At 44.8% G+C, this 27,065-nt stretch overlaps 1 protein-coding gene across 1 annotated transcript in view; it reads right to left on the bottom strand.

Moving 5' to 3' along the window:
* The window catches only part of ZNF229 (zinc finger protein 229), a 22,814-nt gene extending 13,844 nt beyond the window's left edge, over window positions 1–8,970 (bottom strand). The window contains 4 exon segments of the mRNA XM_011963049.1: window positions 2,034–2,092; window positions 2,285–2,495; window positions 8,019–8,106; window positions 8,803–8,970. Of these exon segments, the coding sequence (XP_011818439.1) occupies window positions 2,034–2,092; window positions 2,285–2,318 (93 nt within the window). The 5' untranslated portion in view covers window positions 2,319–2,495; window positions 8,019–8,106; window positions 8,803–8,970.
* Window positions 8,971–27,065: the final 18,095 nt, after the last annotated feature.

Raw genomic sequence — 27,065 nt, 5'->3', positions numbered from 1 at the left:
TCTCGGCCTCCCAAAGTGCTGGGATTACAGGCTTGAGCCACCGCGCCCGGCCTCCCCCCATTTCCTTTTTAAAGAGGGTAACATATATTTTCACACGACAAAGATATTGATGGATGGACACCTCTTTGTTAATGCTGGGCACATTAGTGAGGCCAGAATTTCAATTAGGGGAAATCTAATTTATTTCATTATAGACGCTGGTATGGTCTGTCTTCTACTAAATCTTTATTTTAAAAGTTATAATGAAATATATATAAACTAGTATTATTAACATGGCTGAGCTACAGAGGTTTAATATTATGAGTGAGCTAATTTTTTAGTACTTTTGTAGAGATGAGATTTCACCATGTTGCCCAGGCTGGTCTCGAATTCCAGAGCTCAAGTGATCCGCATGCCTCAGCCTCCCAAAGTGCTAAGTTTATGAGACACTTCACCTGGCCCACAACATTCTTAAAACTGGAAAAATGCAGAGGATACTGCAGGCAAGTCTTTGGCATGGGGGAACAAAGTCTTGTTCTGCATCCAAAAGTCTTTGTAGATGAAATTGAGGCAACCAACAAATAAATTCAAGTAAGAAAGTCATGGTAAAAGGAGAGGTGGTGAGCAATTACTTAAATACACAGAAGTGAGTCTCAACTGGGGGAACTGACGGTTATGAATCAGAAGGTAACAATGACAATAACAATATAATAACAATCAGAAGATGGTGGGAAGTAAAAACGTGCTAATTGCTTCAACTTTCACAGCAGGAAGTAACCAGTAATATTGAAAATTAAGGCACACAGTAAAAGAAGTCAATCAAATCTTCAAAATTATTTCACAATCTCTTTTCATAAAAGAAAGGTTTAGAAAATAATGTTTCATGTGTTGAAAAAACATAATCTTAAAATTCTGCAATGGCTATAATTTTTTTCAATTTAAAAGAAAATTAAGAAATATGTATATACTAAAGGATAGCCTATTTCCATATCCCTATTTTTTCATTTACTTTATCTCACTTGATAGCAGCTTAGAATCCAGACAAAAGAATGAATGAAACCACAATTCACTAATAGATGAACATGGAATCCTTCTGTGTGTTTGTATGTATATATACAGATGTGTGTGTATGTATATGTGTATATATATGTATGCATGTGTATATATACGTGTGTGTGTATATGTATGTGTGTGTATATATATTTGGCTGTTATGCACGAGCCTGCAATTATCATTCTTTGCACATTTGTTCTGATTTAGAAAAAATTCTTAGAGTGGGAAATGCTCGACTGGAATAAGGAGAACTTCTAGAAAGGCTGAAATACTCCTGCAGCTGTGTGGATGCACCCATCTTTCCATATCTCAGCTAACAGTGAATGTTGACCTTTCAAATCTTTGGCTGTCTGCTGGAAGAATCATAAATCTTATTCCAAAGTGTATCCTTTTGGTTAATAAAGGCTCATCATCTTTTCATATGATTAGTGGGCATTAGTTTTTCTCTGCTCCCTTCCTGAACAAGAATGCTCAGGTCTTTATGCATAGCCCTCTTCTGAAAATAAGGATATTAAAATTTTGTCACAGATGAAATTTTTCTCCCCTAATATGTTGTTGTTTTTTTTTAAACTTTGTGCATGGTATACTTTTTGGTAGGGTCTACTACATGGAGAATACTACATCTATACATGAATACATGTTCCACAGAAGAGAACAACCCAGGCAGAAATGATTCAGTATTTGGAGAGTCATCTCTCTGCTAATCCAGGCTTGGGCCTCTGCATGAAGCTATTGTGGTGGCAGAAAGGCAGAGCAGAAAGGTAGATTATCGAATCCAATTGGCCTGAGTTCAAATCCTGGATCCCCCATTCATTTCTTCATCTCTAAAACAGAATCATACTATCTGTCTCACATCACTATTTTGTGGATAAATGCAATGAGAAATGTAATGTATTCACCCAATACATTTTTCACTCTTTTTTCTTTTACCAAGAAGGGATGTATGTTTTCTCTCTGATGCCTAAGGTGGTATTTCGGGAGAGAAAAAGAAAACAACCCACCTGAAACATGGTCTTGTCCTCCCTATCTTGGGAAAGGGCTGAGGCTTGAGAATGAAGAGCTGTAAGAGGAGAAAGAGGCCATGAGGAGGAGTTGGTGCTGCCCGGAGCTCTAGGTCATCTATCTGGTAGGAAAGTGCCCAGCTTTACAGACTGGTTTCTTCTCACTTGAGGAAATTCCTCAACACTCAACTTTTTCTCCTCCACATCAAGTTCGGATTCTCTCTCTACCCACCCCCTCTATTAACTGTCACCTCTTTTCTCACGCCTTGAGGTCAAAGTCTCCATGGTCTTTTCTGCTAGGTTTTCTGAGAGCAGCAGCAATTGTGTTTATTCTCTGGTCTTCTTAAGCTGGAGGCAAAGAAGATCCAGGCCTTCCTCATTCTAGAGACTCTCCAAGCTCTGACAAGTTGCTATCTTCACCTTTACTGTCCAGAGCGTGACTGCTTCCCATGGTCGGGGGACCTATAGGTTCAGGAGGGAATTTTACTTACTCCTTTCTTCTGGGCCCCAAGGCTGTGGTTCGTATCCTCTGGATACTATTCATTCAGTAGTTTATCAGACATCTACTCAGTACTTGTTAGGTTTAGTCCCCTACACTGAAGGGGCTCATAGTCCAGAAAGCCAAGAATGTTGCAGATGGGTAAGGACAGTCACAGAAGAGTCTGTGAGAAGGGCCCTGCAGCTAAATTCTCAGTGAGGCACAGGGCTCCTCAGAAGGGCAGGGAGACTCCACAAACATATGGGACCTGTGTCCTGTAAAGAAACACCTGGAGAGAAAAAGCTTTATTAATGCAATAATGTTGGACTTGCAAAAAATAAAATAAACTAAATCCCCCTACTTAGGGATTATAGAAATCAGGATAAAGATTAGAGCCATCTCCTGGCTAGCACGGTGAAACCCCGTCTCTACCGAAAATACAAAAAATTAGCCGGGCGTGGGGGCGGGCACCTGTAGTCCCAGCTACTCGGGAGGCTGAGGCAGAATGGCGTGAACCCGGAAGGCAGAGCTTGCAGTGAGTCGAGATCGCACCACTGCACTCCAGACTGGGCAACAGAGCGAGACTCCGTCTCAAAAAAAAAAAAAAAAAGATTAGCGCCATCTTTAAGTCAGTATTTTTAACTTTTTTTGTGCCATGGCCCCCCTTCACTAATCTGATGATACCTAAAGACCTCTACTCAGAATAAAGTTTTAAATGCATAGAAAGAAATGCAAAGAATTATACTGAAATACAAACTTCAAAACTATTAAAACTCTGCATGGCTCACTGTGCAAGTACAGTGTTACTTTATTAACACATTCAATATAAACAACGAATTTACTACAATTTCAAAAGAGTAATGAGCATACTCTGAAATATCTGTGCAAACCAGAATATGACATAAAAATATCTATGATGTATATGGATGACAAAGTCACAACTACTGCTAATATTGCAGCTTAGCACCTACGTTCACAGTGAAACGCTACTTGTGACTTAGACTAGTATAAAATTTTTTCCCACTCAAATTCATGGAACTCCTGAGTTATGCTCACGGAACCCAGGGCAAGAATTCCTTTTCGAAATGAAGTCTCTTCTGCCTCGCCGCCCCCAGACTGAATTAATTACTCTGGGATCCAGCAACACATGGTGTAAATTGCTGGTTACCACCTTTCACACTGCCTCCATCGTCAGATCTCTAAGTCATCAAAATAATTGAGTCTTCTTTTTCTTTATTTATCTTTCATGGCTCTGGCACATGGGAAGCACTTAAGCAATTCTATCAGCAGGAAGCAATGCACAGAGATTGAACAAAACTCTTGCAATCTGCTCAGAGCTACTCAGGAAGTAGTGCAAAGACAGCAGGCATGAGTTCCCACCCATCCTAGTCTCTGATAAAACAGACTTTAAATCAACAAAGACCAAAAACGACAAAGAAGAGCATTACATAATGGTAACAGGATCAGTGCAACAAGATTTAACTACCCTAAATATTTATGCACCCAGTAGAGGAGCATCCAGATTCATAAAACAAGTTCTTAGAGACCTACAAAGAGACTTAGACACCAACGCCATAATAGTGGCAGACTTTTAACACGCCAGTGTCAATATTAAATCAACGAGACAGAAAATTAACAAGGATATTCAGGACTTGAACTCAGCTCTGGACCAAGCAAATCTAATAGACATCTACAGGAAGGGGAAAACTCCTGGTGTCACTGAAACAAAAAAAATGGTTTCTCACATTTAAACATTTGAAATAGAAGGGGAAAACTAAATTTTTGCATATTTCAAATATGTGTTGACTGCAAGGTCAAATAAAAAGAATATCCCCACCTTGCCTGAACTCTTTCCTCTTGAAATTCAGGTCTCAATGGGGTCAAGTTCAGACAAACAGCTACACATACTTGGGCTGTCTACTCAAGGACACTCACTGAATTTTACTGCTTCAGGAACTCATTCTCCTTCTTTCCTCTAACCATCTGTACCAGCCCTCTGCATGGCCCACAGTGACAAGCATCTTTCTCTCTCCCTCCCTTCATGCACTGCCCTGAACTTGGGATGGCCCTTTGACCCAGGTGTGGACAACCAGGCAACACGTTACCCTCCTACACAAAGGACAAAGGGGAAGAGTAGGCCTCCACCCCAATGCCACTTAAACCCAAACTTCAGGATCCTCTAGGACTGCGCTTTGCAGACTTCAGTATGTTTAAAAATCACCAGGAGCAATGATGAAAACAGACTGCTAGATTCCAACTCCAAAGATTCTGATTCTGTATCTCTGCAGTAGAGCCCAGGAGTCTGTGTTTTAAACAAGTTTCCAGGGATGCTGACAAAGTGGGTCCAGGGGCCACATTTGAAGCAAACTTGCTAAGTTACCCTCCCTTCCTCTGACTGGCTGATTTTCAGGGTTTCCAGAAACTTCCAGTGGGTACAAATTTTCCTTGTGCTTCCTCCTCCTGTCCCTGAACTCTTCTGGTCAGGAAGCCTCAAGAGTCAGCACATGAAGTTCTTCTCTATTCTCCTTCACTCCCTTGGTGAAGACAACCAGCCTCAGGCCTTCAGTAGAATCTACATACTGATGACTCCATGGCAACCTGGCAATTCCTCTTATGTCTAAAAAGCAACTTAAAAAACATGTCCAAAAGCAAACTCCAGATTTGCCCCAGAGGTACTTCTCTCCTCTGAAATGAAGAAGAAATATTCTAGAGTCATTCTTGATTTCTTCCTTGTACTCTACATCCAATCCATCAGCAAATACCTACAAATCAGAACCAGAATCAGATCAAATATTCTTGCGGCCACCGTCCACACCACCATCATGTCTCACCTGAATTAATGTGACAGCTCCCTAAATTGCCTCTGTGTTCCTACTCCTGTTCGCTTCAGTCTACTTCCTACATGGCAGCTGGAGTGATCTTTTATATAAACTCATATTCTTCTCTGGCCAAAACCATCACTTTGCTCAAAACCTCGCACCAAGGTCCTTTCAATGGCCCAAAGACCTTACACTATCTTCCTTCCCAATATTCAATTTCTCAATTATCCCTCCCTCTTTCTCATTCTGCTCAGCTGAGCAGAATGAGAAAACTGCTTTTCCTCAGATGCCTGCAGGCCCCTCACCTGCTTTGAGTCCCTATTCAAGCACCATTTTCTCAGTGAAATACATTTCTCATTATCCTTCTCAAATTGGCAAACCAGCACTTCCTACACCCTCCTCTGCTTCATTTTTCTCCATGAAACTGACACCTTACCTACAGTCTATTTTTCTTGTTGACCATCTTTCTCCACCCACAAGAATGTGAACTCTATGAGGGCTAGGATTTCAGTTGGCACCTGGCACACAGCAGGTACTCAACAAATATTTAAATGGGAGAATGGAAGTAATCTGAACTCAGCTTGCTGATATGGATCCTTGGGTCCTCTTGATGTCATCTTCAGAGCAAAAGTGATTTTGTTCTCCAGTTCATGGACTGTAATTTGGGTGCTAAGGACTATGCAGGCTGTGCTGGGATCCAAGAGCGAACAGCGAAGACAAGGACTCTGTGCTCATGCAGCTGCTAACATTCTAGGTGGAAATCAGCAGCCATAATGAACTTCTACTGTGTTCCAGGTGCTTAGGATACACTAAAAGATACATTTTTGGACTGCATGGAGCTCACACTGGGAGGAGGGTGACAGAAAGAGTTCGTATAAAGGCAGTGGGATAATGAAGTAGTGGGAATAAGAGATATTGCAAAGGTAGAAATAACAAAACTAAAAGAATAATTCCACGTAGGGATGAAGAGGAGAGGAGAAATAAGTATGATTCTGAGGTTGAAGTCTGAAGAAAAAACAGGTAAATTATGAAGTTATGATAAGACAGCAAAAGGAAGAGTCGGGTTTTGAAAATTGCAGTTCTAGTTTCTCAAAACTGGAGTTGTCAAAAGGTTTAGGTTCGAATTCTGGTTCAGCCACTTTGTAGTTACATTAACACCACAGGAATGACTTAACCTTTTGAATGAGTCTGTACTTCTGTCAAATAAAGATAATCCTTACTTGCAAAACTAAAAGACTTTTTTCTCTCTTTCACACACACATGCCTATGTGAATAAACTTCATAGCCCAGTACCTGGTACACAGAAAATCATCAATAAACTATTACCATTGACCCAACCCAGTATTAACCTAGGAATACGGGAACTCATGCATTTAGTAAATGTACATTTAGAGTCTAACAACATCTTAGAAGAATAAACACTAGAGATACATGTCAGGCCTCTGAGCCCAAGCCAAGCCATCGCATCCCCTGTGACTTGCACGTATAGGCCCAGATGGCCTGAAGTAACTAAGAATCACAAAAGAAGTGCAAATGCCCTGCCTCGCCTTAAGCGATGGCATTCCAACACAAAAGAAGTGCAAATGGCCCGTCCTTGCCTTAAGCGATGACATTATCTTGTGAAATTCCTTTTCCTGGCTCAAAAAGCTCCCCCACTGAGCACCCTGTGACCCCCACTCCTGCCCGCCAAAGAACAACCCCCCTTTGACTGTAATTTTCCTTTACCTACCCAAATCCTATAACACGACCGCACCCTTATCTCCCTTCGCTCTCTTTTCGGACTCAGCCCGCCTGCACCCAGGCGAAATAAACAGCCATGTTGCTCACACAAAGCCTGTTTGGTGGTCTCTTCACAGGACGCGCATGACAATACAGCAGTAAATTAAGATGGAAAAAGTAATTGTTCCCATGGTGCCTACATTCCGGTGGGTTAATCGCTCTACAAATTAGGTGACTTTTGATTGCAAAACGGCTATGAAGAAAGTAAAGCAAACATGATAGATTCCTGTTTTCCAACAAACGTAGATTCTATCAGGTGAAACATACGTGGCAACTGTGGAAAGAACAACATTAAATCAAGTGATCAGGGACAGTCTCTAAGAGCTGCTTGAAAAATAAATCAGCTGTGAAAAAAGCTGGGATGAGACAAGCCCAGAAGGAAGCATGAGTGCAAAGACCTTGTTTCTCGTTAGAAGATCTCCTGGCCAGGTCTTACTTTTTAAGTTTTTTAAACTTTTTAAACCTCAGCAACTCATCTGTGACATGGGGATAACAGCTGACATACAAACTTGCTCAGCAAATTCAATAGAAATACATTCATTTATTCAAATATTTACTAGCAAGCCTGGCACTGTCCTAGACACCATGGATAGAGCGTAATACCTGGCATACGGTAAGCACTCAGTTCATATACACCATCACAGTTACTCCAATTATTTCTACCCCGCTTTCTTCCCTAGCACGGCGCTGAAACGGCGTAAGCCTTTACTGACTCAGCGGCCCACTACTAGGAGCCAAGATAATACACTAAATAAAGACACTGGGAAATTCCTCCACCCTTCCCCATTTCTAGGGGAAGGCAGTTGCGGCTAAGGGGCCTGGATGAACATTTGTGAAATCAATGGGATGAAGAATGAGGTCACCAAGAGACCGGGCATTGCCACAAAAGAGAAACCAAAGTTCCCTCACCTGAAGCTCTAGTGTCAAGAGATGTGGGGTTATTTCTCCCTCTTTTATACAATTCTCTCCGAGAAAGGAACAATCCCAAGAAGGAAGCCTGTGAAAGAAAAATGAGCAGCGGGCTAACGTGATTTAATCCCAATTCCCACTATGCCACAGGGGGAATCTCTCAGTGCCAGCTGAATGTAATCTACCCGTTTCTGTAATCTACCTCGCTACATGCTTGAGGAGTCGAGGAATAGAACCTCTTTTCCTACAAGACTCAGAGTAAAAGGTCCACGCCATTCCTGATGCCCAAAGCAGCCGTCTACAAGCCTACTCTCACTGCCCCTTTCAGGAGACAATGAGAATCAAGACAAAACCTCAAGATTTGAATTCAGAGCTGACTGTCTGACACTGATAGTAAAATTCTGCCTGTGCGTGCTTAGGCGGCTACGAAAAACAGAGCCAGCAACGATACAGCAAACCAACTCTTGGGACTTGCACAGCGCTTAATACATTTCAAAGGATAAAACCAGAACACAGGGAATCAACTTCCTGTTTACAGAAATGACTTCGCAGAAAACTCTGAAATTACTCCACAAGTGGGTGGGCGGCTACCCTGAGAAAATTTATGTCATCGATCCGCCACTGCCCGCAGTAGACGCTCTCGCACTGCAGATCTCATCTCAAAGCCAGAGCTGGCCTCAAACTGCTTTTCCAAGCCTGGACTGCGAGGGCTGCCGACCCGGGCCCACCCCGCACAGGCGCTCAGAAAGTTCGATACATGCGCCTCCTCACACCCCTGCCTCACCAGGCCGAGCTCATGAAAATCCGTGGGCTTCGACCCTCCGCCGCACGTTGTGCCTTCACGTTGGTCCTATAGAGCTAATCCTAAATCCCGTGGCCGGACAGTACACCCACATGCAGACGCGTGTCTCTAACACGCCTCACCACCGCCTAATAAGCAACCAAGATGGCGCGCCCAACGGAAACGGAAGTGGTCGACTCGACGTGTGGGACTACCTTTCCCAGAACCCTCCGCGGCGCAGTCCGATCCTAGGTGCGATGGTGACGTAAATGCGCTTCCACCTTGAGTCCCGCCCACTGCGAGGCGGCAGGAGGTGGTATGCAAGGTGTTCCTGAGTTGAAGTTTCGGGCGCCGCAGAGCCTTTTGAAATGTTTATTTCAAAAGTAGTTCACATGACATGTAAAGAATGGTAAAATAATAATAATAATAATAATAAATTCTTACTTCATCCCTGGTTTATGTGAGTAAATATGAATTCTTAAAAATCCCATTCTCCCAAATGGCATCATAATATTTCGTAATCATTTCTTGCCCACAGGTCATATATCATGGATAGTTCTCTATGCCACTACAGAGGTAGAGATACGTAGAGATAATAAAAAAAATTTTGCAATGCTTGCCTAGGATTCTTTAGCTTTTAGGGAAGTTACCCCCTTGTCCTCCATTGAACTTACGCTTCTAATTTTAGCATATCAAAACTAGACACAATCACTTTCTTTAATTTTAATTTTCCCAGTTTGGTGGACTAAATATCCTGTCTCATTTTCCCAATTTGACAGACTAAATATGCTGTCTTATTGCCTATTGCATTTTATTGTCATCTTTTATTTAAGTACTCTCTGTGTATTAATGATATCGCTTCTGTTATAAGTGAACTGCTCCCCCAGTTTCAACATTTATAAAGTAGTTTAGAAAAAAAAAAAAAGCTTCATCTGACAAGGTATATCAGTCTTTTCATTTGTGGCTTCTTTTTTTTTTCTCCAATATGACCAAAAAGACATTCCCTAGCCTGATTCCCAATAAGTGCATGTCTATATTCATTTCAGATGCTTTCATTGTTCTTTTGAATCACCATGTGATTCATTTAAGTGTATGATATGAAAGGAAGATGGAGTTTCCTGTTTCACCAAAGGATTGCCTACTTCTCTTAACAAAATTTACATAAAAAGTAATTATTTCCTTTCTGATTTAAATGGCATCCTAATCAATTACATTGCTATATATATAATGAAATATTTTCTGGGATAGAAGTGTAAGATAGAGATGTCTTTTTCTGTGCCATGATGAAAGGTTTCAGTTACAGTGATAACTCATTTCCTTATCTCTCCCTCCTTGTTGTGTTTCAAAAATTTCATCCTGGAAGTTCTAGAACTCTCCCTTATAAACAGAGTATCGAATTGTTTTGATAAATTCTAAAAAATTGTCAATGACTCCAAAGCATCCAAGCCCGTCAGGCATTTGATTCCAAACCACCTCTCTTTGCTTGGGTAGACACAGTCCTCGTTCTCAGCCCGTGTCCTCCAGTTTTACAAATGTCTGAATTTTCTGCTATTGTTCTTCCTTCTGTAAGTCCATCCTTTCCTGTGCTATTGAAATCTTAATATTTAAGACACAACTTGAATATCATTTCCTCTATTGAGTGTTTTTGAACTCTATATCTATAATTCAATGAGCAGATCAGTCTGTGATTGGGAGAATTTCATGTGAGTGTGGTGGATGTTAAATATCACTCTCGGAACTTTCTCATTTCCCCGAGAAATCAATAAATTATATTACTCTGGGATCCAGCAACACATGGTTTAAATCGCTGGTTACCACATTTCACACATTCTCCATGGTCAGATCTCTAAGTCATCAAAATAATTGAGTCTTCTTTTTCTTTATTTTCTTTATTTACTTTTCATGGCTCTGGCACATAGGAAACACTTACGCAATTCTATCAAGTGTCTTGGCCGGGCATGGTGGCTCACACCTGTAATCCCAGCACTTTGGGAAGCTGAGGCGGGCAGATCACGGGGTCAGGAGATTGAGACCATCCTGGCTAACACGGTGAAACCCCTTCCCTACTTAAAAAAAAAAAAAAAAATAGCCAGGTGTGGTGGCTGGTGCCTGTAGTCACAGCTGTAGTCACAGCTAGTTGGGAGGCTGAGGCAGGAGAATGGTGTGAACCTGGGAGGCAGAGCTTGCAGTGAGCCAAGATCAAATTGCTGCACTCCAGCCTGGGTGACAGAGCAAGACTCCGTCTCAAAAAAATAATAATAAAATAAAAATAAAAATAAATTTTTTAAAAAAGTGTCCTGACCTGGAAGCTGAGAGCCAACCTGGACAAGGTGTGGGTGGATGAATCCATTCCAAGGCCCAAGATGAACATTCAGCCCTCATCCTACCTCATACAAGCTGCAAAAGATTGTAGAAACCGTGTGTCAACTGAATTTGAAACTGCTGTAATTTCCCACTCCCTAACAGTTTTGTTATTGTTGAGAAAAAATGACCAAATTTTAAGTAGGCAAGGGATTTCAGTAGACATATCTTAAATGAAAATAAATAAATAAGTAAGAGACACATGAAATGACTCTCCACATCCTCAGTCATTAGAGAAACGGAAGTCAAAACAATGGTGCCGCTTCACACTCACTAGAATGGCAAGAATTGAAAAGCAGAAAATAGGCTGGGTGCAGTGGCTCACGCCTGTATCCCAGAAATTTGGGAGGCCAAGGTGGTCAGATCACTTGAGGTCAGGAGTTTGAGACCAATGTGGCTAACATGGTGAAGCCCCGTTTCTCCTAAAAATATAAAAAATTAGCCAGGTGTGGTGGCATGCAGCTGTAATCCCAGGTATTTGGAAGGCGGAGGTTGCAGTGAGCCGCAATCACACCATTTCACACCAGCTTGGGCAACAAGAGAGAAATTCTATCTCAAAAAAGCAAAAACAAAAACAAAAAAGCAGAAAATAACAAATGCTGATGATTATGTAAAGAAGCTGTAACATTCCTGCACTGCTGATAGGAATTTCAAAATCTACAGCCATGTTGGAAAATAATCTGAAAGTTCCTAAACATGTTAAACGTAATAGAAGTTTCCAAATGACCCAGAAAATCCACACCTAGGTATGCACCAAGAGGAAACATTTGTCCAAACTGAATGTTGAGACAGGAAGATCACTTGAATCCAGCAGATTTAGACCAGCCTGGGTGACATGGTGAAACCCCAACTCTAAAATAAAATTTAAAAAAAATAGCCCGTTGTGGAGGTAAGCACCTGTAGTCCCAGGTATGTGGGAGGCTTACATCAACGGTGTCACCGCCAGGTAGGACAGTCATGCTAGCCATGTCACCAGTATTGTCACCCAAAGGGACGCTGACATGCTGGAGGTTGGTGTCAGTATGGACGCTGGCAGCCACGTCGGCAAGCAGGAGGGTCCCGCTCCACAGTTGTGGGGCGATGATAGTCTGGGTGGTGATATCGACCATTAGAGGAGCCTCTTCTGCTGGCAAGAGTGTGACAGTAGCAAGTAGATGGACAGGCCTGTGTGTGAGGACGGAATGCAGGAGGGGCTCTTCTGTGGCTGGGTGTGGGGCCCTCACCAGAAATGTGGAGAAATGGCCAGGTAACTACGTCATGTTGGCTAATGGATTGGCCAGGGCTTCGAACTGAAGGACAATAACAGGGAGTAGCTGTCAGGCCCTGGGAGTGTCTGAGTGTAAATGGAGGTGGGTTCGGGGTCACTGAGGGATACGTGGGAGCCATCCCTGTATAGACACAGGTCATAGCATCTCGTGAGGCCTGTGAGTTTCTAGGGTTCTCCTGGGTGCCTGGGGCTGACTGCTGCAGAAATCTGGGGAGGGCGGGAGAGAAGCTGGGAGACACCGGAGAGTCCCTGAAGCCTGGAGTTGAAGAGGTGAAAGAAATGGGGGAGGGTTGCAGTTGCAGTAAGGTCTGTGAGTTTGTAAGTGATTCCTGGGTGTGGGAAACTGACTCTAGCTGAAATCTGGAGATGGTTGGGGAGTAGCTGAGAGAGACAGAAGAGTCCCTAAGGGCTGGGGCTGAAAACATGAGAGAGACTGGGGAGGAACTCAGTGAAATTGGTGAGTTTGGTGGTGTGTCCCGGGTGCCTGGAACAGACTCCAGCTGGAATCTAGGGATGGTTTGAGAGTAGCTGAAAGAGACAGAAGATTCCCTGTAGGCTGAGGGCAAAGACCTGAGAGAGACTGGGGAGGATGTCACTGAGGTCTGTGAGTCTGTAGGTGATTCCTGGGTACAGAAGGCTGACTCCTGCCAAAATCTGGGCATGGTTGGAGAGTAACTGGAACAGACAGGAGAGTGCCTGAGGTCTGGGGGTGAAGACATCAGAGAGACTGGGGAGGAACTCAGTGAAACTGGTGAGTTTGTACTTGATTCCTGGGTGCCTGGAACTGAGTCCCGCTGAAATCTGGGCGTGGTTGGAGAGTAACTGGGAGAGGCAGGAGAGTCCCTGAGGGCTGGGGGTGAAGACATGAGAGAGACTGGGGAGTAACTCAGTGAAATTGGTGAGTTTGGTGGTGATTCCTGAGTGCCTGGAACTGACTCCAGCTGAAATTTAGAAATGGTTGGAGAGCAGCTGAGAGAGACAGAAGAGTCCCTGTGGCCTGGGGATGAAGACGTGAGAGAGATTGTGGAGTAACTCAGTGAAATTGGTGAGTTTGTAGGTGATCCCTGGCTGCCTGGAACTGACTCCAGCTGAAACCTGGGTGTGGTTAGAGAGCAGGTGAGAGAGACAGAAGAGTCCCTGTGGCCTGGGGATAAAGACATGAGAGAGCCTGGGGAGTAACTCAGTGAAACTGGTGAATTTGGTGGTGAGCCCTGAGTGCCTGGAACTGACTCCAACTGAAATCTAGAGAGGGTTGGAGAGTAGCTGGCAGAGACAGAAGAGTGCTCGAGCGCTGTGGAGGAAGACATGAGAGAGACTTGAGAGGATCTCACTGAGCTCTTTGAGTTTGTAGGTGATTCTGGGGTGTGGGAGGCTGACTCCCCCTGAAATCTGGGCATGGTTGGAGAGTAACTGGGACAGTCAGAAGAGTGCCTGAGCGCTGTGGGTGAAGACATGAGAGAAACTGAGGAGGATCTCACTGAGCTGTGTGAGTTTGTAGGTGATTCTGGGGTGTGGGAGGCTGACTCCCCCTGAAATCTGGGCATGGTTGGAGAGGAGCTGGAACAGACAGGAGAGTCACTGAGGGCTGGGGGTGAGCTGCTGGATGATGGCAGTAAGAATATATGGTATATTATTGAGGAACGGGGTGACTGTGAAGAATCTCCAGGGGAGGACACGGGAGAGCACAATGACATCGGTGACTGTCCTGCTTGGTTAGCCAGGGGAAATGTAAAGTTGTGAGATTCTGCTGATGATGGATGTGAGCCTGGTGAAGTCCTGAGGGATGATGAAGGGTACTTCCACATCCCTGGTGAGGAGCTGCCCCTTGGGTCTGAGTTTCTGGGAGGGGAGAGGGAGAAGCTGGGAGAGGCAGGCATGAATCTTGAGGAGTCAGGGCTGGGGGACCGCTCATAATCTCCAGAGACCTGTGAGTTTCTGGGGGACCCCTGGCTGCATGGGGCTGACTCCCGCAGAAACCTGGGGATGGTTGGAGAGTAACTGGGAGACACGGGGGAGTCCCTGAGGGCTGGGGGCGAAGAGATGAAAGACATAGGGGAGGAGCCCCGTGAGGCTTGTGAGTTTGTAGGTGATTCCTGGGTGTGGGGGGCTGACTCCAGCTGAAATCTGGGGTTGTTTGGAGAGTAGCTGGGAGACACAAGAGTCTCCCCTAGAGCTGGGGGGTGAGCTGCTGGGTGATGGCAGTAAGAACATGTGGTATATTACTGATGAACGTGGTGAAGCTAAAGAATCCCCAGAGGAGGACATGGGCGAGCCCAGTGGCTTCACTGATTGCCCATCACGGTTAGGAAAGGGAAATGGGAGCTTGTGGGTTTCTGGTGATGATGGAGGTGAGTGTGGTGAAGCCCTAGAGGATGGTGAATGGTAGCTCCTGATCCCTGGTGAGGAGCTTTCTCTTAGGTCTGAGTTTCTGGGAGGGGAGAGGGACAAGCTGGGTGAGGCTAGCATGGATCTTGGGGAGTCCGGGCTGGGGGACCGCTCATAGGAAGAGCCAGACAAGACGCCACTGTTCTTAGACGCAGACATGATTAGGAAACCTGCAGCTCCCAGGGCCCCCTACCAATTTTCTGACCCCCAGAATAAAGGAGTGTGTGTGTGGGTGTGTGTGTGTGTGGTATGAGGTGTGTGCTCCTTAAGAAAATGGAAATAAACAAACCAATGAGACAGACAGACAGAGATTCACTTACCCAAGTGTTCTGTCCTGTCGTCTGAATCCGCTTCGAAGTCGCAAGACGCTGTAAGCTCCAAGTCCACGCAGAGACCGCAAAACACTCTGCTGGTCTCCTCTGCGAATATCTGAGCGCAGGCCCGCCAGGGCGGGTTTAAATAGCCTTGGGCGCAGCCTGTCAGCGGAAAGGGCGGAGCTTCACTCCTCCTTTCCAGGAGTCTCCCCCAACTTTCCCAGGCTCCACCTCGTAGGAAATTCCTGTATTTGAGACCATCTAAGAACTTCAAGTTTTATTGGCCAAATATACTATGAATTAAATGCACTTAAACACTGAAAACCATCTAGTGCTGTGGTTCTGACACTGTGCTTTTGAGACCAGCAGCATCCTTGCAACCCTCAAACCCCGGAGATCCGCAGATCTGTGTTGTAACAAGCCCTCCCCCCGACCGTGATGCATGGCAATTTAAGAATTACCGGTGTAAGCGAAAAGACTTTTAAGAAAAAGTGGAGATATGCGTTGTATAAACATTCTTCTGCTCTGGAACCATCTAGAGACTTCGGGGCCAGTTGGGTGGAGCATTCATTGGATGAGAGTGATTGGGTTAGGGATATCAAGGTGTGGCTCCAGATAATTCAATCATCTAATTAAGTTTTCAGTTATGCTAATCTGTTTCAAAATTCCGTTTGTGTAAATCCTATTACGCAGACTGAGAATGGCAATGCCTCAACCCCAATTTCCAGGGAGGGTTGAGAGCCTGAGGTTGCGTTGATCATCAATAGTGTATGGTTTAACCCATCATGCCTATGAAATGAAGCCTCCACAAAACCCCAAAAGGACTGGGTTTAGAGAGCTTCTGGATAAAACTTCCTGGTAAGTAGGGTGCACCTCCCCCCATGCCGGGCCCCATGAATCGTTTTTCTGATTTTTTTTGCAATATCCTGTATAGTAAAATGATAAATGTAATTGTTTCCCTGCATGCCATGAACTGTTCTAGCAAATTAATGCAACTAAAACAGGGAGTGGTGGAAACCTGATTTGTAGCCAGTTGGTCAGAAGCTCAGTGGAAGCTCTGTGGAATCTAATGCTATGTTCAGCTAGATAGTGTCATAATTGATTTAGAAGACACCCAGCTGGTGTCCACAGCAGAATGGATTGTGCTTGACTGACCGGGAGAAATCCCCAGACATGTGGTCACAGAAATCTTCTGTGTTGATTGTTGTGATGTGAGAGCGGAGGAGACAGTTCCTGTTTTTTTCACTCAGCCTAAAATGTAAACAGGTCTATTTTCTCACACTATTGAGGATCACGTGATTTACAATAAACATGTTTAATCTTTGTCAACTTGATACGTAAAAAGAATGTTGGTTTTCATTTTATTGCTAACAATCAAGGTGGTCATAGTTGATGTCTTTTTGTCATTTTTCTTTTCACTGCCTTGTCATGTCTTTCACCCACTTTTTATTTTTTTTATTTTTAATTTTTTTAAATTTATTTATTTATTTTTTTTTGAGGCAGAGTCTCGCTCTGTCGCCCGGACTGGAGTGCAGTGGCCGGATCTCAGCTCACTGCAAGCTCCGCCTCCCGGGTTTACGCCATTCTCCTGCCTCAGCCTCCCGAGTAGCTGGGACTACAGGCGCCCGCCACCTCGCCCGGCTCGCCCGGCTTTTTTTTGTATTTTTAGTAGAGACGGGGTTTCACCGTGTTAGCCAGGATGGTCTCGAGCTCCTGACCTCGTGATCCGCCCGTCTCGGCTTCCCAAAGTGCTGGGATTACAGGCTTGAGCCACCGCGCCCGGCTTACCCACTTTTTAATTATTTAATATGTAATTAAAAACTTTTTAGGCCAGGCACGGTGGCTCATGCCTATAATCCCAACACTTTGGGAGGCCGCGGTGGGGGTATCACGATGTCTAGAAATGGAGACCATCCTGGCCAATATTTTGGAACCCCGTCTCTTCTAAAAACACAAAAATTAGCCGTGTGGCGGCAGGCGCCTGTAGTCCCAGCTACTCAGGAGGCTGAGGCGGAAGAATCGCTTGAACTCTGGAGGCACAGGTTGGAGGGAGCCGAGATGGCCCCATTGCACTCCAGCCTGCAGACAGAGGTGGAATCCGTCTCAAAAAAAAAAACAAACGTAGAGACAAGGTCTTGCTGTGTCACCCAGGCTGAACTGTAGTGGGCCAATCATAGCTCACTGCAGCCTCCAATCCCTGGGCTCAAACAATTCCCCCGCATCAGCATCTTGAGTAGCTGTGGCCACAGGCACACACCACCAGGTGTAGCTGTTCACCCATTTTTCAAGTGTTCGTTTTCCCCCCTTCATTGTTTTGTGACCATTTCCTCTTAAGGAAATTGGCTACTAACCGTCACATGTGTTGAGAATAATTTTTCTAGCCATTTGCTGTACGTCTTAACTGCAATATGGAATCAAATTCTTTGTCTTTACCTTATGGCGCCTGGGTTGAGAACCATTATTTGAACCAAAAATTGGTCTGTCCCATTTTCAGTTTGAGACTTTATTTTGCCGCTAGTGTTTTGTTTTTGCTTTTTGTTTCGTTTATTTTTAAGTTCTGGGGTATATGTGCAGGATGTGCAGATTTGTTACATAGGTAAACGTGTGCCATGGAGGTTTGCTGGGATCTCTGCTCCACTTGGTCTTTTTTTTTTTTTGAGACAGAGTCATGCTCTGTTAGGCTGGAATGCAGCCGCGCGATCTCGGCTCACTGCAACCTGTGCCTCCTGGGTTTGAGTGATTCTCCAGTCTCAGCCTCCTGAGTGGTTGGGATTACAGGCATGCGCCAGCATGCCCAGCTAATTTTTCTATTTTTAATAGAGTCAGAGTCTCTATGTTGGCCCGGCTGGCCTCGAACTTCTGACATCAGGTGATCCACCTGCCTCAGCCTCCCAAAGTTCTGGGATTATAGGCATGAGCCACCACACCCGGCCTCCACTTGCTTTTATATCCCAGCAGGTCACAGGCTCACAAGGTCATAGCAGTCACAATGGTCTGAGAAACTGAACAGAGGTGTGCATTCTGTCAGCTAAAACAAGTCTCAATTCCAGCATAGATTCAAGGAATGGGGAAAAAGGCTTCAGTTCTTGAAGAAATAAGGGGCTACAACATCACATTGTCAAGAGTGAAGGATTTGGTCACTTCTGCAATCTCCCACAGAAAGTAGTTCTTGAGCTGTCATATGTAGTCTATACTTTCTTCTTCATTTTACTTTCTCAATGCTTTTTAATGTGTGATTGAAAACTGTATTAGTTTCCTCGGGCTGCTGTAACAAAGTACCAGAAACTGGGTGGCCTCAAACAACAGAGATTAATTCTCTCACAGTTCTCGAGAATAGAAATCTGAAATCAAGCTGTCAGCGGGGCCATGCTCTCTCTAAAGCTCTAGAGAACTCTTCCTTTCCTCTTCCTAGCCTTGGTTTCCAGCAATCTTTGGCATTCCCTGGCTTGTATCACTCCCGTTTTCATCTCCATCTTCATATGGCAGTCTTTTTTCTGGGTGTGTCTGTGTCGAAATTTTCTCCTCCTTTTTAGGACACGAATCATTGCATTAAGGCCCACCCTAATCTAGTGTGGTCTCATCTTAACTTGATTATATCTGCAAAGATCCTGTTGGTCAATAAAGTCATGTTCATAGATAGTGGGGGTGAGGATTTGAACATATTTTTGGGATGGGGGCACAAATTCAAACCAAAACAAAAGCCATGCGTTTTTTTCTGGACTTTGTGATATAACAATTATGTATATATGTACATTTATAGCATTTTATGTTTCATGACCTTTGTATCTTTTCATTTAATGTCACCGACTCTGTCACTTTTGGAACACAAATGATGTTCTTCATCACACTTGATCTCTGATTTACATGAGTGCATGTCCATTCTTAAAAATCTCATCCCCCTAAATGCCATACTATTTGGTATCCGTTTCCCTGCAGGTCATATATCAGGGATAGTTTTCCACATCATTAGATAACCAAATTCTTTGCAATGCCTGCCTGGGATCCTTCCATTTTTAGGGACGTTACCACCTTGTCCCCCAGTGAACTTAACGCTTTCCATTTCAGCGTATCCAATGTAGACCTGCTGACGTTCTTTCATTTTTCTTTTTCTTTTTTTTTTTGGGAGTCTTGCTCTGTCGCCCAGGCTGGAGTGCAGTGGCCAGATCTCAGCTCACTGCAAGCTCCGCCTCCCGGGTTCACGCCATTCTCCTGCCTCAGCCTCCCGAGCAGCTGGGACTACAGGCGCGGCCACCTCGCCCGGCTAATTGTTTGTATTTTTAGTAGAGACGGGGTTTCACCGTGTTAGCCAGGATGGTCTGGATCTCCTGACCTCGTGATCCGCCCGTCTCGGCCTCCCAAAGTGCTGGGATTACAGGCTTGAGCCACCGCGCCCGGCCGAAGTTCTTTCATTTTTCTAAGTTTCATAGACTAAATTTGCCCAGGCTCGCCTGTTATATTATTCTGCTTATAAAAACTATCCGGAGATGAGAGAGTATAGAAATAAAGACACAAGACAAAGAGATTGAAGAAAAGACAGCTAGGCTCAGGGAACCACTACCACCAAGACTCAGAGACCAGCAGTGGCCCTGAATGCCAGGCTGCGCTGCTATTTATTGGATACAAGAAAAGGGGCAGGGTAAGCAGTGTCAGCCATGTCCAATGATAGGTAAGGTCACATGAGTCACGTGTCCACTGGACAGGGGGCCCTTCCTTGCCTGGCAGTCGAGGCAGAGAGAGAGAGAGGAGAGAGAGCTTATGCCATTATTTCTGCATATCAGAGACTTTTAGTACTTTCAATAATTTGCTACTATTATCTAAAAGGCAGAGCCAGGTGTACAGGATGGAACATGAAGGCAGACTAGGAGCGTGACCACTGAAGCGCAGTATCACAGGGAGATGGTTAGGCCTCCGGATAACTGCGGGTGGGCCTGACTGAGGTCAGGTCTTCCAGAAGAGGTGGAGGAGTAGAGTCTTCTCTAAACTCCCCCGGGGAAAGGGAGACTCCCTTTACCGGTCTGCTCAGTAGCGGGTGTGTTTCCTTGACACTGACGCTAAGGCTAGACCGCGGTCCGCTTGGCAACGGGCGTCTTCCCAGACTCTGGCGTTACCGCTAGACCAAGGAGCCCTCTGGTGGCCCTGTCTGGGCATAACAGATGGCTCACACTCTTATCTTCTGGTCACTTCTCACTATGTCCCCTCAGTTCCCGTCTCTGTATGGCTTGGGTTTTCCTAGGTTATGATTGTAGAATGAGGATTATTATATTAGAATAAAGAGTAATTACCATAAACTAATGATTGATTATATTCATATATAGTCATATCTATGATTTATATCTAATATAACTATTCTTATTTTATATATTTTATTATACTGGAACAGCTCGTGCCCTCAGTCCCGAGGCAACTGGGTGGCTTGCAATCCACAATAACAAAATTTGCCCAAGCTCCCATGTTGCATTATTCTGTATATAAAAACTATCCAGACTGGGCAAATCTGTGGAGACAGAGCAGAGCTCTCTATGGAGCTGTGACCTAGGGCTGTGGTTGTGGTTGTAGGTTGGGGTTGGGGCCCAGAGATAGAATAAGGAATGACTAATGTTTACAGGGATTTCTTAGTGCTGGGGGCTGACTCTTGCAGAAAACTGGGGATGGTTGGAGAGTAGCTGGGAGACATGGAAGAGACCCTAAGTAATGGAGGTACAAAGGTCAGAGAGGTGGGGGAGGAGCCCAGGGAGGTCTGTGAGTTTCCAGATGACTCCTGTGTGTTAGGGGCTGGCCTGGGGAGAAATCTGGGGATGGTTGGAGAGGAGCTGGGGGACACTGGAGAGTCTCTGAGGGATGGGGTTACAGAGATGGGAGACATGGGCAAGGAGCACAGGGAGGTCTGGGGGTTTCTAGGTGATTCCTGGGCATGTGAGGCTGACTCCAAGAGAAATTTGCAGATGGCTGGAGGGGAGCTGGGAGACACAGGAGAGTCCCTGAGGGCTGCAGGTGAGGAAATGGCAGACATGATTGAGGAGGGCACTGAGATTTCTGAGTTTGTCAGTGACCCCCAGGTGTGGGGGGCTGAGTGTTGCAGAAATCTTGGGATGATTTCTGCATCCCAAGTAACTGGGACACACACAAGAGTAGCTGAGGGCCTGGAGTAAAGAGTTGGAGGACATGGGGATGGAGCCGTGTGAGGACCCTGAGTTTCCAGGTGTTTCCTGGGTGTGGGAGGCTGACTGGCGGGGAAAAGTGAGGAGTTCTGGAGAGTAACTGGGAGGCCTGGGATTGTCCCCATGGGCAGGGGGTGAAGAGATGGGACACATAGGTGAGGAGTGCAGTGAGGACTCTGAATTTCTGGGTGTTGCCTGGGTGTGGGAGTTTGACTGTTGTAGAAACCTGGGGCTGGTTGGAGTAGAGCTGGGAGAAACCAGAGAATCTCTGGGGAATGGGGATGAAGAGATGGGAGACATGTGGGAGGAGCACAGGGAGGTCTCTGACCTGAGGGGCTGACCCCGATAGAAATCTGGAGACGGTGGGGGAGGAGCTGGGAGACACAGGAGAGTCCCTGAGGGTTGCAGGTGAAGAGATGGGAGACATGACCTACAGACTCTGAGATGTGTGAGTCTGTAGGCGATTCCTAGATTTGGGGAGTTGAGGGTTGCAGTAAGCTTGGGATGATAGGAGCATACCCAAGGGCTGGGAGTAAAGAGTTGGGAGACATCGGGCCAGAGCCCTGTGAGGCCCCTGAATTTCTGGTTGTTACAGTCTGGTCGGGGCCTGACTGTTGCAGGAATCTAGGGATGGTTGGAGAGTAACTGGGAGACATGGGAGAGTCCCTGGGGGCTGGGGGTGATGAGATGGGAGACACAGGGCAGGATCCCAGTGAGGTCTGTGAGTGTCTCTGTACTTCCTGGGTGTGGCAGGCTGACTGGGTCAGAAATCTGGGGTTGTCTGGGGAGTAGCTGGGAGGCACAGGAGACTCCCCATGAACTGGGGGTGAGCTGCTGGGTGATGGCAGTAAGAACATATGGTATATTACTGATGAACGTGGTGACCCTGAGGAATCCCCAGCGGAGGACATGGGAGAGCACAATGGCTTCAGTGACTGTCCATCTGGGTTAGGAAAGGGAAATGGGGAAGTGTGGCATTCTGGTGATGACAGAGGTGAGCTTGGTGAAGCCCTGCGGGATGATGAAAAGTGGCCCCGGGTCTTTGGTGAGGAGGCCGCTCTTGGGCCTACGTTTCTGAGAGGGGAGAGGGATAAGCTGGGTGGGGCTGGCATGGATCTTGAGGAGGCTGGGCTTGGAGACCACTCATAGGAGGAGCTAGTAGAGGCAGACATGATTAGAAAACCCGCAGTTCCCAGTGTCACCTACCTCTTTCTTGACCCTCAGTATATGAGGGCACTCTGTGTGTGTGTGTGTGTGTGTGTGTGTGGTGTAACGTGATTTGTGTTTTCCTCAAGAAAATGGGAATAAGGCCAGGCGCGGTGGCTCGAGCCTGTAATCCCAGCACTTTGGGAGGCTGAGATGGCTGGGTGGATTATGTGGTCAGGAGATCGAGACCATCCTGGCTAACACAGTGAAACCCCGTCTCTACTAAAAAAATACAAAAAACTAGCCGGGCAAGGTGGCAGGCGCCTGTAGTCCCAGCTACTTGAGAGGCTGAGGCAGGAGAATGGTGTAAACCCGGGAGGTGGAGCTTGCAGTGAGCTGAGATCTGGCCACTGCACTCCAGCCTGGGCGACAGAGCGAGACTCTGTCTCAGCAACAACAAAAAAAAAAAAAGAAAGAAAGAAAGAAAATGGGAATAAACACACAAATCAGACAGACAGACACAGATTCACCTAGCCAAGGGTTCTGTTCTTCTGTCCTCTGAATCTGCTTCTAGATCACAAGATGCTGTAAGCTTCAGGTGCTGGAACTAGCGGGGTGGAATTTTCAGCCCCATACCCAGCTTCCGGGGATGGGAGAGGATGAAGGTCGACATATGTGTGTATGGTTAGAAATAGACTTTGGGGGTTTGTGTGTTTGTTTTCTCTCAAGTGGTACCACATCGAATGTCTATTCTGCACTTCGTTTATATTCGCACTGTAGGTAACCTGCCCATATTCTCAAATAAACAAGTCTATCATCACCTCACCAGGGATACAGAGCATTACTGCTGTTTCATTGTAAATGGCCTTCACGTGTTTATTTCAATAGTGGTGCATATTCCATATATAAAAAGACACATCAGAAAAAGTGAAACTCACACTTGATCCCTAATTTATGTGAGTGTGTGTCCAATCTTAAAGATCCCTTCCCCTCAAATGGCATAGTATTTGGTATCCGTTTCTTTCCCCGCGGGTCATATATTATGTATAGTTCGCCACATCATTACATAACCAAATTATTTGCAGTGCCTGCCTGTGATCCTTCAGTTTTGGGGGACATTACCGCCTTGCCACCCAGTGAACTTAATGCTTTCCATTTCCACATATCCAATGTAGACTTGCTCAGGTTCTTTAATTTTTCTAAGTTTGATAGACTAAATTTGCCCAGGTTCGTGTGTTGTATTATTTTGTTCATAAAAACTATCCAGACTGGCAAATCTTTGGCAATAAAGTGGAGCTCTCTATGGAGCTGTGACCTAGGGCTGCGGTTGCTGGTTGGGGTTGGGGCCCAGAGATGGAATGATGAATGACTAATGTTTACAGGGATTTTGTTAGGGGTGGTTTGATGAAAATGTCGTAAATTGTTATTACGATTTAAAATGGACTGTGCACAATTATGAATATACTAAAAGCCATACACAAGACTGTCGTGACTGGAGTCTCCCACACTGAGAGATGCCATCTCAAAGCCACAGCTGCTAGCCCGGGTCCTGCCCCACGCCCCAAGCCAGGATGCTCAGTGCCTCTGACTCCTGAAGCCGCTTCTTGGCCAGGCCGAGCTTGCGGAAATTCCCTGGCTCTGATCCTGCACCACAGGCCACCCCTTCCTGCAGGTCCTAGAGAATCAACTGTAATTCCTGAGGATGGACAGAAGACCCCCACTGAGACCCACCTCCTCATACACTTGCCTGTTGTCTGAGACGAGCTCAGTGGGGTGCCCCACGGAAGCGGAAGTGAGTGACTCCAGACGGTCAGACATTTCCCAGAACCTCCGGCTGGGAGTTCTGAATTAGGGTCAAGATAGGGCCATAAACGCGCACCCCCTCAAGTTCCGCCCACTGCCCAGCAAGGAGAGGTGGCCCTGCGTGGTGTCCCATGGTCAGATTTCAGCACTACCACTGCTTGCTTGCTTCCGTCCTTCCTTTCTTTTTTTCTTTCTTTCTTTCTTTTCGCGATGCAGTCTCGCTCTGTCACCCAGGCTAGAGTGCAGTGGCCTGACCTCAGCTCACTGCAACCTCCACCTCCCGGGTTCAAGTGATTCTCCTGCCTTGGCCTCCCAAGTAGCTGGGATTACAGGCGCCCGCCACCACGCCCAGCTAATTTTTTGTGTTTTTAGAACGTCTTTACTCATTCCTGACATATTCGTGAAGAAAACCTTACAATGTTCTCAAAAAAGTCCGTATCTATCACCATTGAATATGAAGTATTACTGGTTGTTTTGGTGTAAATTATGTTTAAAGGTTTATTTCAAAAGGTATGCATATTCAATATAAAGAAAGAAAAAAATTCTAACAAATTTAAAGTCTTCTGTAATCCTAGCACACTTGAACACACTATTAACATGTTGGCTTATTTATTTTCTGATGTTTGTGAGTCTACATACATTTTTTTTTAAATCCCCTTTCCCAAATGGCCCATAAAACCTTGTAACCATTTTTTTTCAATCACAGATCATATACTGTAGATGGTTTTTCACTACATAATGAAATCATTTGTAATGGTTGCCTAGGATAGTTTAATTTTTAGATCCCATACTACCTTGTCCTCCAGTAAGCTTATACTTCCAATTTCAGTGTAGCTAAACTGGAAATAATCATTTTCTTAATTTTATCACTACTTGATAGACTAAACATGCTGACTTATTATTGACTGCATTTCCTTGATCATAGAAATGTTGAACAGGTGTCGATATATCAATCATGCTGAATTTTCTGTTTATATCCTTTGCCCACTTTATTCATTCATTTATTTTAAATTCTGTCTAAACTAATGGTATTGACTCTGTCATAAATTACTAATTATTTCCCAGTTTGAAATATTATATGGTAAAGAAGTTTAAATTAAAAACACCTTGATTTGTCCAAATTTATGTGTCTTTTAATTCTGGCTTTTGTATTTTCCTGTAGGATCATAAAGACTTTCCATACCATGACTCCCAATAAACACATGTCCGTATTACATCTAATGCTCCTATTGTTTTTAATCCCTGTGACATGAAAGGAAGATCATGTTTTCTAATTCTCCAAAGGTTTGTCGAGTTTTGTCAACATTATTTCCTGAAAAATTTATTCTTTCCCTATAGATTGAAATACTGTTTTCATCGCTTACTACATTATTCTATATAATTAGACATTATCTGGTATACAGTTCTGTTCCCAAGATAGACATGTCTTTTTCTGTGCCATGACAAGAGGTTTCAATTCGAATGATAACACATTTCCTTATTTCTCCATTCTCATTATTGTTCAAAAATTACATCCTAGAAGTGCCAGGACTCTGTCTTCCAAATAGACTATTTAATTGTTTTGATACATTCTCAAAAGCTGTCAGGAGCCGGGCGCGGTGGCTCAAGCATGTAATCCCAGCACTTTGGGAGGCCGAGACGGGTGGATCACGAGGTCAGGAGATCGAGACCATCCTGGCTAACACAGTGAAACCCCGTCTCTACTAAAAAAAAAAAAAATGCAAAAAACTAGCCGGGCGAGGTGGCGGGTGCCTGTACTCCCAGCTACTTGGGAGGCTGAGGCAGGAGAATGGCATAAACCCGGGAGGCGGAGCTTGCAGTGAGCTGAGATCCGGCCACTGCACTCCAGCCTGGGCAACAGAGCAAGACTCCGTCTCAAAAAAAACGCTGTCAGGGCTCCACGGCATCCAAAGCTTCTAGGCATTTGGTCACGAACCTTTTTGCTTGGATATGAACTGTCCTAGTTTCCAGCCATCTTCCATTTTTACAAGTCGCTGACTTTGCCGTTACTGTTCTTCTGTCTATCCTCTCCTTTGTTTTTGAACTATTACTCAGATTTCATGACCCAACTTGAATATCACTTTTTCCATGGAACCTTTATGAGTTCTCCATCATAATTCAATGACCATATCAGTTTCTGATCCACGAGAGCATTTGCTGTGAGTGTGGTGGATGTTATATATCACTCAGAGAATTTTCTCATTTACCCTGGGAATCAATAAATTGGAGTTTCTTAACCTGCAGAATTGAGGACCAGTCCCTATAAAATGTGGGCCCATGAATCTGTTCCAAGACGCAAGATGAACTTTCAGCCCTCATCCTCTCTCATATAAATGACAAAATATTATGTGGGATCCCTCTAATAACTGATTTTTAAAATGCTATAAATATCTACTCCCTATCAGTTTGCCACTGTTAAAGGTGTACAGCATTATTGAATACAATGGAATTGATGAAACCCATATCCACAGACAAACCGTGACTTATGATGGTTTGGTTTATGATGTTTTAACTTTATGATGGGTTTATTGGGATGTTAAATGTATTTTTGAGTGCACTGGGTTTATCAGTATATAACCCTATACTCCAGAAATAGCTGTATAAAGAAAAACAGGTGTACTGAAGGGAAAAATACTTATTGACTTGGGAGAAACCAACAGATGTTTACAATTGATGGAGAACCATGAAAGAGAGATACCAGTAAATAAAAACAATAACACAATTTTCCTGCAACTGTCGAGAATTTCCGAACAAAACACAAGAAGTAGGATGCACACAATGAATATAAAAGAGAGAGGGCAGAAGCAGCAAGAGAGGGAAGGAAGGAAGGAA

Source organism: Colobus angolensis, unplaced genomic scaffold, assembly GCF_000951035.1.
Source record: "Colobus angolensis palliatus isolate OR3802 unplaced genomic scaffold, Cang.pa_1.0 Scaffold60, whole genome shotgun sequence".
Lineage (NCBI taxonomy): Eukaryota > Metazoa > Chordata > Mammalia > Primates > Cercopithecidae > Colobus > Colobus angolensis.
This window is presented reverse-complemented; position numbering and strand designations above follow the sequence as displayed.